This window comes from Megalobrama amblycephala, linkage group LG6, assembly GCF_018812025.1.
Source record: "Megalobrama amblycephala isolate DHTTF-2021 linkage group LG6, ASM1881202v1, whole genome shotgun sequence".
NCBI lineage: Eukaryota > Metazoa > Chordata > Actinopteri > Cypriniformes > Xenocyprididae > Megalobrama > Megalobrama amblycephala.
The window spans coordinates 35,855,232-35,873,571 of NC_063049.1; the positions used below are offsets into that span (position 1 = coordinate 35,855,232).

The window sequence follows — 18,340 nt, forward strand, 5'->3', positions numbered from 1 at the left end:
CGGTAAAGAAATACTACATACTTTTGTTATAGTGACGTAATAATCTGTTTGGTTGTAAAATGTCGGCTATTGGCTGTATCATGAAGTAAAATCAAATGAAATCGATAGGCCTACCGGTGGAATTGTTCACAGACAGCATACGCAGCTCAACTAATAAAGGTCTTCATCGCTGGCAAACAATTGGATACATTTGCAGATTTGCTTTTAATTGACTGAAGGTCCACTGCCACTTCATCCGCTCCGAGTGAGAAACCGCTTCAAACGATTCAGCGCGTGCAGGAACTGAACAAATCATTCAAACTGATTCGCGAATCAATTTAGACAGCTTTACCAACTTGTTTGATCAAGTCTTTGAACAGAATCGACTCAAAAGAGTGATTCATTTGTGAATGGGGCATCGTTCATGAAAAAAGAGACAGCGCGCATGGAATAAACTACGCATTTCTTAACATTTACAGTATTGAATTAAAATAAAGTAACGAGAGGAACGTTGCCCATTGTAGCGAAGTAAAAGTACAGATTTTTCATTACAAATGTACTCAAGTTAAAGTAAAAGTACCCACATTTTAATCTACTCTAAAAAGTACAAATTTTCAAAAAAAAAACTACTCAAGTAACGTTACATGTAACGAAGTAAATGTACTTCGTTACTACCCACCTCTGCATACAGCAAACATCTCCTCACTATCTGCTAGCTGCCTGTCCCCTGAACACACTGTAAAAAAAAACGCGGTCTCTGTAGTCGCCACAAGCTCCAAAAACGGCAACAAAAACTACCTGGGGTGTATTCCAGAAAGCAGGGTTAACTTACTGTCACATATACCCTGAACTCTCGGTTGATTAACCCAAACCTTGCTTACTCGAGGTATGCTGGTTCCAAAAATGCATCCGGGAATAAGTTCAGCCAACCCTGAGTATGCCTGCGTCTCAATGTGCATACTATCCATCCTAAATAGTATGTAACACTAGTAATATTCAATACTATTTAGGGCGGATAGGGTGGATAGTATGCACATTGGGATGCAGGGTATGTTCCCGGTTAACACACAAGACATTCTCAACAGAGCGACGAATCGATGATTCACCATGGAAACAGACGTTAAGAAAAAGCGCGCCATTCTACTTCATTCTTCTTCTTTTGTTTAATGGCGATTTACATAACCTACTTGGTGCACATCACCACCTATTGGGTGGTTGTGCAATAATTTTTAATCTTAATATTGTTTGTTTGATGCTAATTATTTAATAAAATATCACATATATGATATGTATTTTATTATAGAAATTATAGCATAGAAAATGTCCTGTTATAAAGATTAAGAAGTAGATCCATGTGTGCTATGACAATAAAATTCATATATTAGAATTGAATAAACATTTATATATTGTATAATATAACATTGTGTATATAACTGTAACTATATAACAAATTTAGATACATTAATATAACCATATTGATAATATAACACACATCTAAATTCCTCTTAAGCTAACTAACCCTTGAACATAACCTGCGCCGGAGCAGGTTATGTTCAGAGAGCAAGTTGCTATGGTTACTTACATACCCTAAAAGTTACCTCCGTTTTTGGAACCGAAAGTTGAGGTTATCAGCTTACTTACTCTTAAACATACCCAGGTATGTCACATGACCTGCTTTCTGGAATACCCCCCAGGTGCAGCCTGGACCACAAAACATAATAAACATACTCCAGCCAATAACCGACAAGAATGATTTTAAATGCGCGTTCATGACTGTTTCAGGAAGCACGGATGGGAGGGGAGGAGGAGGCGGAGGGAGGGTCTAGCTAGCCTCTGTTTTGTTTGACAACACTTCGAACGTCAACAGGAAGTTACTCCGCTCAGGATCGCTTAGAGAACCTTTAAGGACAGAAATTTCATTTCTGGATGAACTAACCCTTTGAGATAACGCATGTAAGACTGAGACCACTAGTGGCGGCTAACAGAACTGCAAAAATGAATAATGTTTGTTATGCCTCAGGGAGCATTTTTAATTCTTTGAGCATTATTGTTATTATTATAATTACTTTATTTTTTTTTTATTTTATTGTTAAAGATTTTAATAATAATTTCCATAATCTATGAACTGAATATTTACATATTTACAATGAATTTTACATGCGTATTTTGCGTGCCACAGGTACATTTACGTTGAACTTTCAAGCAATCGCAACAAATAGAATTATATATATATATATATATATATATATATATATATATATATATATATATATATATATATATATATATTTTTTTTTTTTTTTTTTAATTGAAAACAAATGCCTAAAAAATACTTAATTAGTATTTAATTTATATGTCTTTTGCATTACACATTAAACCCAGATAAATTAATCAAATCACGTGAGTGCATTCATTGTTTTCTCTATTTCTATTCTCTATTTCTCAGTTTCTAGTATGTAGGCTTGCAGAAGCCCGCGGTGGTAGGTAGCATTTTATTCTGAACATACATATCATGACTATCATAGCTACTAAAGTAACTTCCTGATTCAAAACAGCAGCAGCAACAGGTACACATCTCTCTGCTTCGTTCTTTTCTCACAATATTATATTTTATTGAAGATGTAGGCTATTTATAATCATTTTATTTTGCGTAGCAGTAGCACTTTGCACAAAATTAAAAAAAAAATATTTCTCGCATTAGGAGCACTTCGAGGATTTTGTTTGATCGTATGCAACACCATGAATGAGGAGAAGACAAGGAAATCATTCATACTTTTTTAATATAGCCTACTGCCATTCGTCGAAGTACATGTCTAATAACTGAGTATGCCGATGGAACAAAAAGAGTTGGACCATAAAGTCAACAAGCTGAAGAAGAGTGTGCAAGTAAATCATCTTATTGTAATTGCTATGACACTCTCCTCATTTTTTAAAACATGAAGCTTCAGTTACACAACAGACTCCTCTTCTATTTAGATATTTTACATTAACTTTATGAATATATCTTGAAACATTTACCACAGTAGCTGCCTTTTTTTCTTCAGGAAATAGAACAGGACATTCAGGTTTTGGAAGATATGCAAAACAAATATGACTTCAAGAGAAAGACTTTGGAGGGTCAAGGTAAAATGAGAGCAATGTTAAGCACTTCTGTTCTGTATAAAAAAATAGTCTATATATCAATTGATAAAATACATCACATATGCAGGTGTGAAGTACTGATTCAAACACTGTACACCTAACAAAATGAGAGGTTCTTAAAAAAATGAATACTCACACAACAGATGTTTACATTTACTTGAGACAAAATTATTAAAAAATAAAGAGTAACTTTGTTTAAAAGTTACGTATGATTCTTAATACTATGTGTTGTTACCTTTTGAACTTTTAACAAGTAGGAATGTAGCTTCTGAAGGCCAGTACTAAATAAAAAAATATGGTCTTTAAACACAATCAGAAAAATGCACACAAAAACTTACACAGGAGGAAATTTTTCACAAAGGACAAATTAATGGATATTATTATTCCTTAAATTTTTAGTGGAGGCTGAAACACAGGATCAGACAACGAAAGAGAACCAACCTGAGGAGATGGCCATTAGACAAATGTTTACTAGCCTAAACATAAAAAGAGAGGTAGGTCAGTACACTTGCCCACAGAATTCACTGTGGTTAATGTTGCAGTTTCCTTCAGTAGATCTACTGATATTCTATAGTCTTTGATATAAATTAGTGGTAGAATCCCTTTAATAAAGCATTGTATACTCATTATGTGTGCAGGTAGTGATAAAGGAAATCGCTAATGAACTGACTCTAGCAGAGCAGATCCAGCTCACACTCATATCAGATGAGTTACCCGAGTGGAAGAAGCGGCAGCAGATGGCTTGCATCGGTGGTCCGCACAACACTTGTCTGGACCAGCTGCAGAGCTGGTGAGAACTTCTAGTGGGCGCTGCATCATGGGCAGAAAATAAACAGAGAGCAATTATTATTCTGCTTTTTCTGCTAGTACCATTATAAATACTAAGGCTGACCTTTTGAATACATTAGTACTGAGGTGGAGAAAGTATCCAAAGGCGTTATAAAAGGGATAGTTCACCTAAAAATGAAAAACTCTTGTCGTTCGGAACACAAATTAAGATATTTTTGATGAAATACGAGTTTTTTCTGACCCCCATAGACAGCAATGCAGTTACCACTTTCAAGGCCCAGAAAGGTACTAAAGACATCGTTAAAATAGTCCATGTGACTGCAGTAGTCCCCCAACCCCCCCGCAAAATAACAACTTTATTCAACAATTTCTTCTCTTCTGTATCAGTCTCCAACATTGTTCACCTTGGATCAGTACAGCGTCGTTTCATAACATTAAGGTTGAATCACTGTAGTCACATGGACTATTTTAACAATGTCTTTAGTACCTTTCTGGGCCTTGAAATTGGTAATTGTGTTGCTGTCTATGGGGGATCAGAAAGCTCTCAGATTTCATCAAAAATGTCTTAATTTGTGTTCTGAAGATGAATAAAGGTCTTACAGGTTTGGAACGACATGAGGGTGAGCAATTAATAACAGAAATTTCATTTTTGTGAACTAACACTTTAAAGAAATAGTTCTTAAAAATAAAACTTGTTTAAAGGTGCCCTAGAACTTTTTTTTAAAAGATGTAATATAAGTCTAAGGTGTCCCCTGAATGTGTCTGTCAAGTGTCAGCTCAAAATACCCCATAGATTTTTTTAAATTAATTTTTTTAACCGCCTATTTTGGGGCATCATTAGAAATGAGCCGATTCAGGGTGTGTGGCCCTTTAAATCTCGTGCTCCACGCCCCAAGAGCTCGCGCTTGCCTTAAACAACATAAAAAAAGTTCACACAGCTAATATAACCCTCAAAATGGATCTTTACAAAGTGTTCGTCATGCAGCATGTCTAATTGCATAAGTACAGTGTTTATTTTGATGTTTACATTGATTCTGAATGAGTTTGAGGCTGTGCTCCGTGGCTAACGGCTAATGCTACACTGTTGGAGAGATTTATAAAGAATGAAGTTGTGTTTATGAATTATACAGACTGCAAGTGTTTAATAATGAAAATAGTGACGGCTCTTGTCTCCGTGAATACAGTAAGAAACAACTTTAACCACATTTAACAGTACATTAGCAACATGCTAACGAAACATTTAGAAAGACAATTTACAAATATCACTAAAAATATCATGTTATCATGAATCATGTCAGTTATTATTGCTCCATCTGCCATTTTTTGCTATTGTCCTTGCTTGCTTACCTAGTCTGTTGATTCAGTTGTACACATCCAGATGTTCTGCCCTTGTCTATGCCTTTCATAATGTTGGGAACATGGGCTGGCATGTGCAGATATTGGGGGCGTACATATTAATGATCCCAACTGTTACGTAACAGTCGGTGTTATGTTGAGATTCGCCTGTTCTTCGGAGGTCTTTTAAACAAATGAGATTTATATAAGGAGGAAGCAATGGAGTTTGAGACTCACTGCACTCTTGTTATTTAACTATGCAGAGGTAAATTCAATTTTTGAATCTAGGGCACCTTTAATCATTTACTCACTCTGTTTTGAAAAAGGTGGATTTCTGAGTCACTCTTGATAGATGACTAGGACTACCAGCTCCAAAAATGATCATAACAGCAAATAAATATGACTCGTACCCCATATTACAAGTCTTCTAAATCAATATGATAACATTTTGCAACTAAAATATCTCGCTATATTTGCTGAATATCTGCCCTAGATCTAAGCACATCTATGATGGTCCATGAGGGAAGTAGTGACTAGATCGTACTTCATTTGATTCATTTCAATAATCCAATACACAAAACTGATCTGGGCTGCGTTTCTCAAAGGCATCATAAGCCTAAGTAGTTCATTGGTTTTGATGATTTCCTTAATTTTACACTGTTTTTGGGAAACTAATCTCACTGATGATCCTGCTCTTAACTGATTGCTTTAATGATTCAATCAGGTTTGTAACAAATTGTGGGTGAGAAATTTTTTTTTTTTTGCATTATCTATTTATTAAAAGTATTACTGTATGTTCAGATTAGAATGGGAGTCCAGAACTGAAGTACATTCATAATTTCATGTGTCCTTGTAAATGAATAGACACAGGAATCTGTCTTTTCACTAAGTAAAAGTCTGAAGCTGTGCGCGTACTTGCATTATTTTTCATATTTATGGCCCAGAACAACGTTACCTTATGTTTATGACTTAATCATAAGTTATGAATTGAGGAATGAATTGTAAGTCTGATCTACTGCATGAATTGTGCTGCAGGTTCACAGTGGTGGCAGAGTGTCTGCAGCAGATCCGTCAGCAGCTGAAGAAAGTTCAGGAATTGGTGCAGAAGTTCACCTACAACAACGACCCCCTCACTCTGGGCAAGAGCCAGCTGGATGAACAGGCCCTTTCACTCTTCAAAAACCTTATATTAAAGTGAGACACAACACCTGAACTATTCTTCCCTTTATATGTCTTTATATGTAGAGCTCAAGCTGTGGAAAGAGAAACTGCTGGTTATTGAGATGAGGGTTTGTGGTGTGGTGTTATTTTTTGTGGACAGGATAAAATTTGTTATGATGTGTCTTTCAGTTCTCTTGTGGTGGAGAGACAGCCGTGCATGGCGATGCATCCCCAGAGACCCTTAGTGTTGAAGATGGGAGTTCAGTTCACGGTCAAGATCAAGTAGGGTTTTTTTTGTTTTTTGTAGCCATTACTGTTATATCAGCAGACACTGTAATGAAGCTCATTTTAATAGACCTTAATTTTCATGTGCTTTATAACACTATAGACTATTAGTCAAACTTCCTGAACTGAACTGTCAACCCAAGGTGAAAATATCTATTGACAAGTAAGTAATATCCATCCATCCAGTCTTTCCATCTGTTAATATATCTATAATATCTGCATGTTTATGCATATTTTGTCTCATTTAGAGGTCTCTCCGAGATGGATACAGTAAAAGGGTATGAAGTTTATTACTGTACAATAAATCAAAGAGCACAATTAAATGCTAATTACAAATGAGCTCATTGCACATATCTCATGATTAAAAATTAATATATAGAGCAGGACTTTAAGTTTTATGAATGTCACAGATGCTTACTGATACAGTGGCCTGTTTTGTAATGTCCTAGTTTTCGGAATTTCCTTTTGTTAACCAATTATACCAAAGTTATGAACTTGGATGAATCTACTGGATGCCTAGCAGCTGAGTTCCGTCATTTGGTATGCTGACAAACACTTGGAAATGACAAAAGATAATAAATATATGATCTTTTATTGACTCCTTTTTCTATTTTTTTTTAACACAGATCTTAAAGGAGAGGACACCTAGTAACAAAACAAATAAGGTAGGACAAAAGAAATGTAAGTCACCTAAACTACTGATTATTGCTTTGAAAGTGGCTCTCTTTTTTCCCCCCAGCGGTCTCTCGCCGTGTTTGAGGAGCTGCACTTATTCAGCTTTGACACGCAGCTCATTCTGCCTGATCTATGCATTGATTTATCGGTAAAATTATTTGCTTTCTACTACAAGCAGAGTTTTGAAATACAGTATTTCTTACTGTCAAAGCAAACATGAAACTGCAACATCAAATCATATGTTCAAACAGGTCACATGTCTTCCCGCGGTGTTGATCAATGCTTTATGTCCGCAGTCTATAGCCTGGGGCTCCATCTTATGGTACAACATGCTCTGCAGTGAACCCCACGTATGGCCGTTTCCCATCATCAGTGTTTTTTTTTTTTTGTCCTCTACTGATGCTTCCATTCTGACGCTCACTGTCCATCTCACTTTCTGTCTCAGAATATGACATTCTTCTTGAATCCGCCTCCAGTGAAATGGGAGCAGCTTTCAAAAGTCATAAGCTGGCAGTTTTCCTCGGTCACGAAACGAGCGCTGGACTCTGAGCAGCTGAGAATGCTGGCCGACAAATTTCTAGGTTAGTTTTAATGCCGCCTATCAGAAATATCCTACTTCCCACTTCTGAAGTCCTAATTATGAAACCCTAGAAACCCTAAACTTTTCTCTATCATGTTGAAAATGTGTGTTTTTTTCAAACCTGGTTGGTTATCAAAATTAGTTTCCTAGTCATAATTAGGAGTTTCCTACTCTGAAGTCACATGTATGCCCACTGAAGTCGTATTTTTTACAATAATTCCGATGGCACGTGAAAACAGCATTATTGTAGTAAATGCTCGTAGTTAAATGCACAGCACATGTTGTTTTAAATGTCACATGTGTTTTCAGGTCATGAAGCCCAAGGTGACCCAGAGGGACTCATCCACTGGAATACATTTTTACGTGTAATTTTTATACAAATGATAGAAACAAAGAAATGAAAGTTGCTTTCGCTTTCTTTAACCAACAATGCTTTTGTTCTCTGCTGTCATCATGTGATTTACTGATAAAACAAAACTCAGTGAGGACACGATACTGTAAAGAACAGAGATGAACCAGCCTAAAAGATTGCATTATATACACAGATTATATGTGGCCCAGTCATAAGTCGCACGGGTATATTTATAGTAATAGCCAACAATACATTAAAATTATCAATTTTTCTTTTATGCCAAAAATCATTAGGATATTAAGTAAAGATCATGTTCCATGAAGATATTTTGTAAAGTTCCTACCATAAATATATCAAAAATGTATTTTTGTAAGTAATATGCATTTCTAAGGACTTCATTTGGACAACTTTAAAGGCGACTTTCTCAATATTTCGTTTTTTTTTTTTGCACCCTCAGATTCCAGATTTTCAAATAGTTGTATCTCAACCAAATATTGTCAAACCACATCAATGGGAAGCTTATTTATTCAGCTTTCAGATGATGTGTAAATCTCAATTTGAAAAAATGTACCCTTATGGCTGGTTTTGTGGTCCGTGATCACATATGTGAATATAATAACTTGATAAATGACAAGGCAAAGCAATATTTTCCCATTATATCACAAAGTATTCCGTAGAATATCTTGTTTGTTTTCATCTAGACATCTGGTGGGTGTGGTGGCTCACTCTTGCAGTGGATATATGAACATCTGGAACTTATTAAAAAATATGTACTTAACATCTGGAACGATGGGTAAGAAGTCCGAAGTGAAAACGTCACTTTTGTGACAAATGCGATAGTCTCGCACATGACCTTACTTCTGCGTTGTAAAATAAGGTGGATAATGCATGAGTCAGATGGACACTTTTATATAAAACAAAAATTGTCCACTTTCATTATGTGCAGGTATATTATGAGTTATTTGAGTCAAGAGAGAGAGAAGGCTTTGTTGTCCCAGGCACTTTTCTTCTGCGCTTCAGTGACAACTGTCATTGTGGAGGAATCGTCATCACATGGGTGGAGCATTCACAGGATGGTTTGTTCTGGTTTAACCTGAATATTTTATGATTGTGGTGTGTTTGAAATGTCTCTTACAACATTATTTTGTCAGCACAGGTGAACCTGTGGTCTGTTCAACAAAGCCGTACACAAGAGCAGATATGAACAGAATACCTTTACCAAACTTCATCCGTGACTATACCGTCACCACTGGAGAGAAGGATCCGGTGAATCCCCTCATCTACCTTTACCCAGACATCCCAAGAGACGTCGCCTTTGGTCGCTACTATACTAGCGCATCTGATGGTATATGGTAGACTTTTACATTTACATATAGGCCTACTGTATGCACTTCATTCTTTTGTTATGTACCATATTTGGCATGCAAAGGAAACAAATCACACACATAATAAAGTGGATAATAAAGAGCAACATATTACAATTTCAGTACATCCTCCAACTGCATCTGTTCTGAGACTCTTGAATGTGTTCTCTTTTAGCCCTAGGAAGGATGAATGAAAATCCAGGACAGCACTACAACACATCTGGATATGTTCTTGTGAAGTGTCAGGGTCATCTGACCTAAAGGATTTAAGCATCGAACTGGTAGAACATTAAGTTAGCAATGCCGAGCTCATGGGTTTGATTCCCAGAGAACTGATAAAATGTTTACCATGAAGTTGTTTTGGATCTTCTACATAGAAAAATAATCTCTTTTACTTTTGCTCATGGTTATTAAAATTCTGCTTCGGTTAGGTTATTTGTATGAGAAAATGACACGCTTTTAATTATCAACACATTTTTATTCATTATTGCACATAAAAGCAAAATCTTTATATACCATTGCTTTAATTGTTCATGTACACACACCAGCTTTAGTCAGCCAGATACAGTGTAATATAAATCAGAAAAAATATCTGCTTCAATCCGATTGTATCTAGGTGAATACTGAATAGTGTTAAAGTGTCTTTAAAATAGTTTACATTCATTTACTTTGACATGAACTTTTTCTTTTTTGTCCAACTATCTTCAAGTGTTTGGTCCGAGTGAACAACTTTGACATCATCTTTCCACTGCTAACACAAATGTCTTTAGAAACTACATTTACAGTAATTTAACACTTCATCAATTCAAATACATGGTGATAATATAGAATATTGTATCCAATAAACTGGTGTGAATGATGTAAATATTGTTTATAATCTGATTTTTATAACTTCATACAGCTTTCTGTCATCTTAGTAAAATGTAATGTTTTATTTTTGAAGAATAGATCTGATAGATTACCTGTCTGATATAGACTAACAGAAATAACATGTCTTTGGCAGTGGTTAAAGGTGCTAAAGAGGATGTTTTGTTTTATACATTTTTGCAATATTACTTGAAACTGTTTTTACTAACTGATAAAAGACTATTTATTAGGTGCACTGAAAGGAATAATATTAATATACATCATCTGTGCACGAGGTAGGGCCTTAAAAACATCAGCCAATCGTTTACGCGATCATTGCGTAAACGATTGGCCCTCTGGCTTGTCAATCACTGCCATGACGTTCCTTGTGCGAGATGTGCGCGGCTGCGTGCTCCAGTAACTTTCCACACTCTACAGGCCCCGCATGCAATGTTTTTGTCAGGAGTAACAACTGCAGATTATGAGTTACCTGCGGTGAGTCCAACATAATGAATCCACTAACACGACACAGCGAATGCCGGTGGTAAACACTCCTGTTCCAATACTCGTTCACGAGTATTGGGAGGCGTTCCCTCGAAAAGGAGGGGGGTTGTTCTTACGCATGCGCTCATTTCAAAAACTCACTAACAGTCTTTGGATTCTCAGTTGACAAAAAGATCCTCTTTAGCACCTTTAAAATGTTTAAATAATGTGCTATAATGAAATAAAAGTGATAGACATTTTAAACAACAACAAAAAAAATGTCATCTACAGTTTTATTCTCTACGAGGAGTGCATGCAAGTTTATATTATGAAAATAAATCCTTTTTTTTTTTTTGGGACACATTCTTGCATTCCATCTGCATTTTTTTAAATTATGTACTTAATCAGAGACTATAGAATAACTTAATGGGACTTTGACTTAATTCTGATTGGTCAATCACGCCATTAAGTCGTCTGTTATTTTTTTCTTATTATATAATGGTTAGTTCCTGTCCTTGATTCTGATTGGTCAATAGCTGTGTTTTATTCACAATAAAACACGGCTATGAGCGCTTTACCCAACGGTTCTGTGTATCACTACACAACACCCTTAGCAACCACTCTTAGCAATGTAAACTGTATGTTTTCAATTTATATTGGTCATTGAAGCATACTGTATCATGTAGATGAGTATTGTGAGAAAGAGATCAACTGAGGGAGTTTATTACCTGCATTCAGATTTAGCATTTTCCTTCAGGTCAGTCCTATGTTCATAACAAAAAATCTGTTTAAATGTCTGATGTATTATCTTGTCCTTTTAACAGTTAAGGGGTTTTCCCGTGACTGACGGCGCTAGTCAAAGCATTTGTCAGTTGCGTCTTGTTCCGTTCACAACAATTCAGTTTTTTCAATATAAAAGTCTACGCTACTGTCTGACACACTAATAAAGACAGTCTTTACTGCCATCTAATGGCTTAATAATGTAACTTCGGTTGCTGTTCACGGTCAGGGACTATTTTTTCCAGTGGAAGGAAGGCTTTTATAAAAATTTTACTTCATGAAAGTTGCATTGATACATATTTTTGGCTTTAATATTTGTATTGTGTGGTAATTGTTTTATAAAAGCAATAAGGTACTTGAGGCTAGTGCTGTATCGTGAATAAGTCACGGTTGAAGGGTGTTAGGCACGACGCGAAGCACAACCTCTCGTACCTCATTGCTTACATACTAACCAACATTTGTCAACATTTGACTGATTAGTAATGGAAATGTAATGGACGTTTTTTTTTTAGCAAAATATTCAAAATGATATAAGAAGTAAAATTATATTTAAACTAAAATAAGTGGACATGGAATATTTCACTTATTTGGGTCTCACATGAGATCGCAGTATACATGACAATAGGGAAGAAAAGCTACTTTTTCATCTATTTTTAAGACAGTATGAAGAAGGAATAGACTATATGTCGTATGAAAGACTTTATATGTCGTGAGCATTTGTGGAATTGTGTCAGATCTTGCTTAATGCCAGACCGTGTCCTGTTTGAACGGCTCTACTAAACAGGATTGTTTGGTATCAATCTACTGTAAGTTTAGCCGTTTGCCCTCAGGAAAACAATGGCATTTATTTAGTCATTCACACCCACACTTCAATCACCTTTCACTTGCTCTAAAGAATTTAAGAGATACAAATATAGTTCCTATTGAGAGTCGTTTCACAACACTGCATATGGACATTATCATTACTCACACCCTTTCTTGCGAGGAAGAAGTTGGGAACGAGCCAAAACTATCTCACAAAAGCATACAAAAACTACAGGAGACAACTTTGAACGAAAAAAAAAAAAAGTACACAAGATTTGACCAAAACAGCACAATGGTATTGTAAAGAATCAGTCCTTCATTGGGCTGCTCCAGAAGAGTGTCCTCTAGTGGTCGAAATGATTACGTCTCCAGCATCCCATCCAGGTTTTTTTCAGTGGTCTCTTTATCTGGGTCAGGATTCACCGCTGGGTTGTACTTGCTGCTGTACTCCTGTAGAAGCCCGAGCACCTCATGATGACCAAAATGTGTCGCCTCATCAATTGGTGTGTTGCCCCACCTGGAGGAAATAAACGTTAATTCATTTTCAAGGTTTCCACACCTTTTCCATATATAATGTATAATAATATATTATTATTAACTCTAAGACAGAAATATATCACTAAATGCTCTGCAAAACATTTTTTTATTTAATTATATAATTATTTTACTTTACAGTATTAAATAACACTTTTGTCTTAATTTACAACATTGAAGATTTGTTCCTATGAGAAATGTAAAACATTGTTCAAAATAATAATAAAATATGAATAAATATATATTCAAATTATATAAATAACTTTAATTCATAATACAGTAAAAACAGTAATATTGTGAACTATTATAACAATTTAAAATAACTATTTTCTATTTGAATATATTTTACAAAGTAATTTATTCCTGTGATGCAAAGCTGAATTTTCAGCATCATTACTCCAGTCTTCAGTGTCACATGATCCTTCAGAAATCATTCTAATATGCTGATTTGCTGCTCAGGAAACATTTCTTATTATTATCAATGTTGAAATAAGTTGTCTTTTTTTTTTTTTTTCAGGATTCTTTGATGAATAGAAAGTTCAAAAGAACAGCATTTATCTGAAATATAAAGCTTTTGTATTCTGTATTTTGAATTAAATAAATCCAGCCTTGGTGAGCAGATGAAACTTGCTTTAAAAACATTAAAAATCCAATCCCAAACTTTTGAAAGGTAGTGTATATATTGCAAGGCTGTAGAACCTCTTGTGTTTTGCGATTGTACTGTTTGTACTTTTTTTTTTTTGCTTTTCTTTCTTTTACCTGTGTACAATTCATCACTGTATATGTCACTGTCATGTTAATGTAATTCATTGTGAGTGCAATGTGTGTAAAATTACTTAAAATACAATCATTTAATTTCTAAATAAAAGTCAGTAGGTGAATATTTACTTTAAGATCAAAAGTAAATGAACCAGGCATTGGCGGGTGAATGTTGGAGAGTGTATTCTTACCTGTCCTTGGGACCAGGATTCACCTTGCAGGCCTCTAGCAGAAAACGCACAACTTCAACATGTCCTAAAATCAAAAGGAATAATATATTTATGGCGTAATACCAGTGTAATACCCATGTCATTATACACATTTGTGTCCTCAAAAATACAAAAACGCACGCACACACACTCAGGCTAGACTTTAGAAGACAGAACAGTGAAATAAAGATGTCATCTGGATAAGACTATTTACAGTGGTACAATTAAAATGAAAATACAAATACAATATATATATATATACATTGTAAGGTTGGGCAGCATTGCTTATTATTTATAACCTTACCACTTTTGACCACAATGTGTCGCTGTTATCAAACTTAATAATATGCACCACTGCAAAATGCAAATGCAACAGCCTCACTTTCTGTTAGCCGTCTTTGTGTGTTATCCTACCAGCCATTAGACAATCAGATACCAACAGATATAATATAAACCAAACTAGCAGATACCACTGGTTATTGAGCCTTAATAAATGACAAAATAAAGTGTTGTACCCTCAGCGGCTGCTACGTGCAGCGCCGTCCTGGAGTCATAGTCCCGCTGCTCCATGTCCATGGAGGACAGTGCAAACCTGGAGTCACCAGAATGAAAATGTTACAGAAGTAGAATAGAAAACGTTTTAAAGACTCACTTGTAGGCAATAAAGAACTCAGTACCTTCTCAGAGCAGACACATCTCCTGTATAGGCAGCAAAGAGGAGGTTGATAACAGATTTCACCTGAAATGATAGAAAAGAGCCTTTGTGGAATAGAAATAAGTTATTATGGACAGATGGTGGGCAGAAATGGAAACCTCCAGACCAGAGCGTCTCCTTTAGTTCTAGTGGACAGAACTGAATAAAGAACTGGTGATGAGAGGAAACATCAAATCAAAAACGCATTGAAACACAAACACCAAGGTGGAGAGACAGGATATATGTTACATACTGTATAAAATTGAGTGTTGCATTTTAAGCCTGGCATATAATAATATGCATATATATATATATATATATATATATATATATATATATATATATATATATATATATATATATATATATATATATTCATTCATTTTATGTTACTTTTTAATTAGGTTTCCCACAACTTCTAAACAATTAATTTCTGTGACTTTTTCAGTCATTTGCAATTTCTGTGATTTTTACATTATAAAACTAGAATTATTCAGCATCATTACTCCAGTCTTCAGTGTCACATGATCCTAATATCCTGATTTGGTGTTTAAGAAACATTTCTTATTTTTTATCAATGTTGAAAGCGGTTGTGCTGCTTAATATTATTTATTTATTTTTATTTTTTTAAAAGATTTTTAATAAAAAATGCCAAAGAACAGCATATTATATTATATACACACAGTACAGTCCAAAAGTTTGGAACCACTAAGATTTTTAATGTTTTTAAAAGAAGTTTCGTCTGCTCACCAAGGCTACATTTATTTAATTAAAAATACAGTAAAAAAACAGTAATATTGTAAAATATTATTACAATTTAAAATAACTGTGTACTATTTAAATATATTTGACAAAGTAATTTATTCCTGTGATGGCAAAGCTGAATTTTCAGCATCGTTACTCCAGTCTTCAGTGTCACATGATCCTTCAGAAATCATTCTAATATGCTGATCTGCTGCTCAAGAAACATTTAATGTGTACAATTGTACAAAATATTTGTTTACAATATTTTTTTTCAGGATTATTTGATGAATAGAAAGTTCAAAAGAACAGTGTTTATCTGAAATCTAATCTTTTGTAACATTATAAATGTCTTTACTGCCACTTTTGATTGATTTAATGCATCCTTGCTGAATAAAAGTATTCATTTCTTTAATTTCTTTTCAAAAAAATAAAAATAAAAATTCTTACTGACCCCAAACTTTTGAACGGTAGTGTATAATGCTACAGAAGCTTTGTATTTCAGATAAATGCTGTTCTTTTGAACTTTCTATTCATCAAGGAATCCTGAAAAAAAAAAGTACACAACTGTTTTCAACACTGAAAATAATCATAAATGTTTATTGAGCAGCAAATCAGCATATTAGAATGATTTCTGAAGGATCATGTGACACTGAAGACTGGAGTAACGATGCTGAAAATTCAGCTTTGCATCACAGGAATAAATGACTTTGTCAAATATATTTAAATAGTACACAGTTATTTTAAATTGTAATAATATTTCACAATATTACTGTTTTTTACTGTATTTTTAATTAAATAAATGTAGCCTTGGTGAGCAGACGAAACTTCTTTTAAAAACATTAAAAATCTTAGTGGTTCAAACTTTTGGACTGTACTGTATATATATATATATATATATATATATATATATATATATATATATATATATATATATATATATATTTTTTTTTTTTTTTTAATAATTTAATTATATAATTAACCTTATATTTATTCACTTGCATGACTTTAGCAGGTCTGGAAAATCACAATGTTTTCTGTGATTGTGGGAACCCTGTATGATGGTTAAATTGAAAACATATAAAAAATTTTTTTTTTTTTATTATAGACTTAATGTGGGAGGGTTGAGCTAAACTTTTGCTTCTTTTTAACTTGTATTTTTTGTTAAATACACATTATCATATAATTTGCCGAGCCCATGCAACACCCTGTATTTAAGACCCTTGCCTCAATCAAAACTATATACGAGTTAATTTGATTTAGTAGCAGGATAATTTGGTCTCAAGCAGCATCAGATTATATATAAAAACAAGCAAGCCATGCAAAAACAACATGCACAACAGCAAACATGCACTTTACATGCAAACCATAGAGTGTAAAAGATGCAAACTGCTGTTTAAAGGCAAGTGCTTGTGAGAGACAGAAAAGCACCGCTAGGGGGCATCAGCAACCCTTCATGTTAATCAGCATATCTCAAATACCAAGACAGAAAAAAAAAAAAAAAAACAGACAACTTACAAAAAAGTGCCCATCTTGCTGCAAAGCAATTCTCCTTTGTGAATTCTTTTTCATTTGAATTTAACACTAAACTAAAACTGAACATTTTAAATAAAGATGACATAAACATTGTTTAATGATCATACATTCAGGTACTAGTGTAATTCAATGATCTCAAACTCGGAAAATGTTAATAACCCTGTTGCCGAATTTTGGGACACAGCTAGCAGTCTAATAGGCCCGTTCACACCAAGAACGATAACTATAAAGATAACAATATTTATTAGCGTCCACACCCACGAACGACAACACAGGATGGATTCTGATTGGCTGTCGATGTTGTTATCGTTCATCAGCTGGAAAAAAAAATCTTTCTGAAAGTGATTCCAACGATATTGTTTCTCTGTGCTGTTATCATTATAGTTACGGTATGGACTCTTATTTAGAATTTTTTATTTTTTTTTAGAACTGTATCGTTATAGTCATCGTCCTTGGTTTGAACAGGCCTTTTAAAACCTTGATGTGGTACCTTATTCTCTAACGATAAACATCAAATGAAAAATAAAAACAATATATGAAGAAAAAATATAACAGAATGAGTAATATAACATAATTACGACTTAATTTAACCATTAATTTGAACAAGCAAGTTAAATTATATTCATTTTAATTATACAATATACTTATTATCTTAAAATATTCAGTATTCTCGCTTTCCTTCCCACAGACATAGAGTGAGTCATAAAGTGGGAGAAGGTGTCAGTGTCTTTGGCCCAAAAGACCATCCGAGAAATGTCACAGTCTCCTTGCGTGCGTGTTTAATTATAATCTCTATCAGTCTAATTACATGCAAAGTCAGTGTAAAGTCTTAAATAGAATTACAAAACACTATTCCGGTCTGCTATAATGTGTAATCATCATCATTCTCCAGAAATGTCCATGCTAATTTCAGATGAAGTCAACTAGAGCAAGACAAACTTGCTTTTAAAGTTTAAAACATTTCATTTTGAATGTTATTATACGTCTAATGTCATTTTGAAGCCTTGCAAGGCTGTTGCAAGCTAGCAAATGAGAAGGCGAGATAGATAAGGTGTGTCATTAGCGTATAAATTTACAGTGTGCTATCAGCATGTGACCCACATGAATGAACATGTAACATGAGTCAGTGTTTATGTTCACATAGAACAGCTGGCTAAATAAAAAAATGAACATGGAGTTTCATGCCAAAGCATACACTACTACATGAGAGGAGTAAAATGATGATGATGATCATCTTCAATTATGATATTTCTCTCAAAATCAGGCATTGGAATGAAACTGTATTACATCAAC

General features: G+C 34.4%; 1 protein-coding gene and 1 pseudogene across 2 annotated transcripts in view; one reads left to right on the forward strand and one right to left on the reverse strand.

Annotated features, from left to right (window-relative positions):
- Window positions 1–2,382: 2,382 nt before the first annotated feature.
- Window positions 2,383–10,470, forward strand: LOC125270613 (annotated as a pseudogene).
- Window positions 10,471–12,589: 2,119 nt separating this feature from the next.
- The window catches only part of glsb (glutaminase b), a 56,830-nt gene continuing 51,079 nt past the window's right edge, over window positions 12,590–18,340 (reverse strand). For both annotated transcript variants that reach the window (XM_048194375.1, XM_048194374.1), the window contains exons 15-18: window positions 14,754–14,815; window positions 14,592–14,668; window positions 14,059–14,122; window positions 12,590–13,091 (exon numbers count right to left, since the gene is read on the reverse strand). In XM_048194375.1, coding sequence (XP_048050332.1) covers window positions 12,935–13,091; window positions 14,059–14,122; window positions 14,592–14,668; window positions 14,754–14,815 — 360 coding nt within the window. In that variant the 3' untranslated portion in view covers window positions 12,590–12,934. The remainder of the gene's footprint in view (window positions 13,092–14,058; window positions 14,123–14,591; window positions 14,669–14,753; window positions 14,816–18,340) is intronic.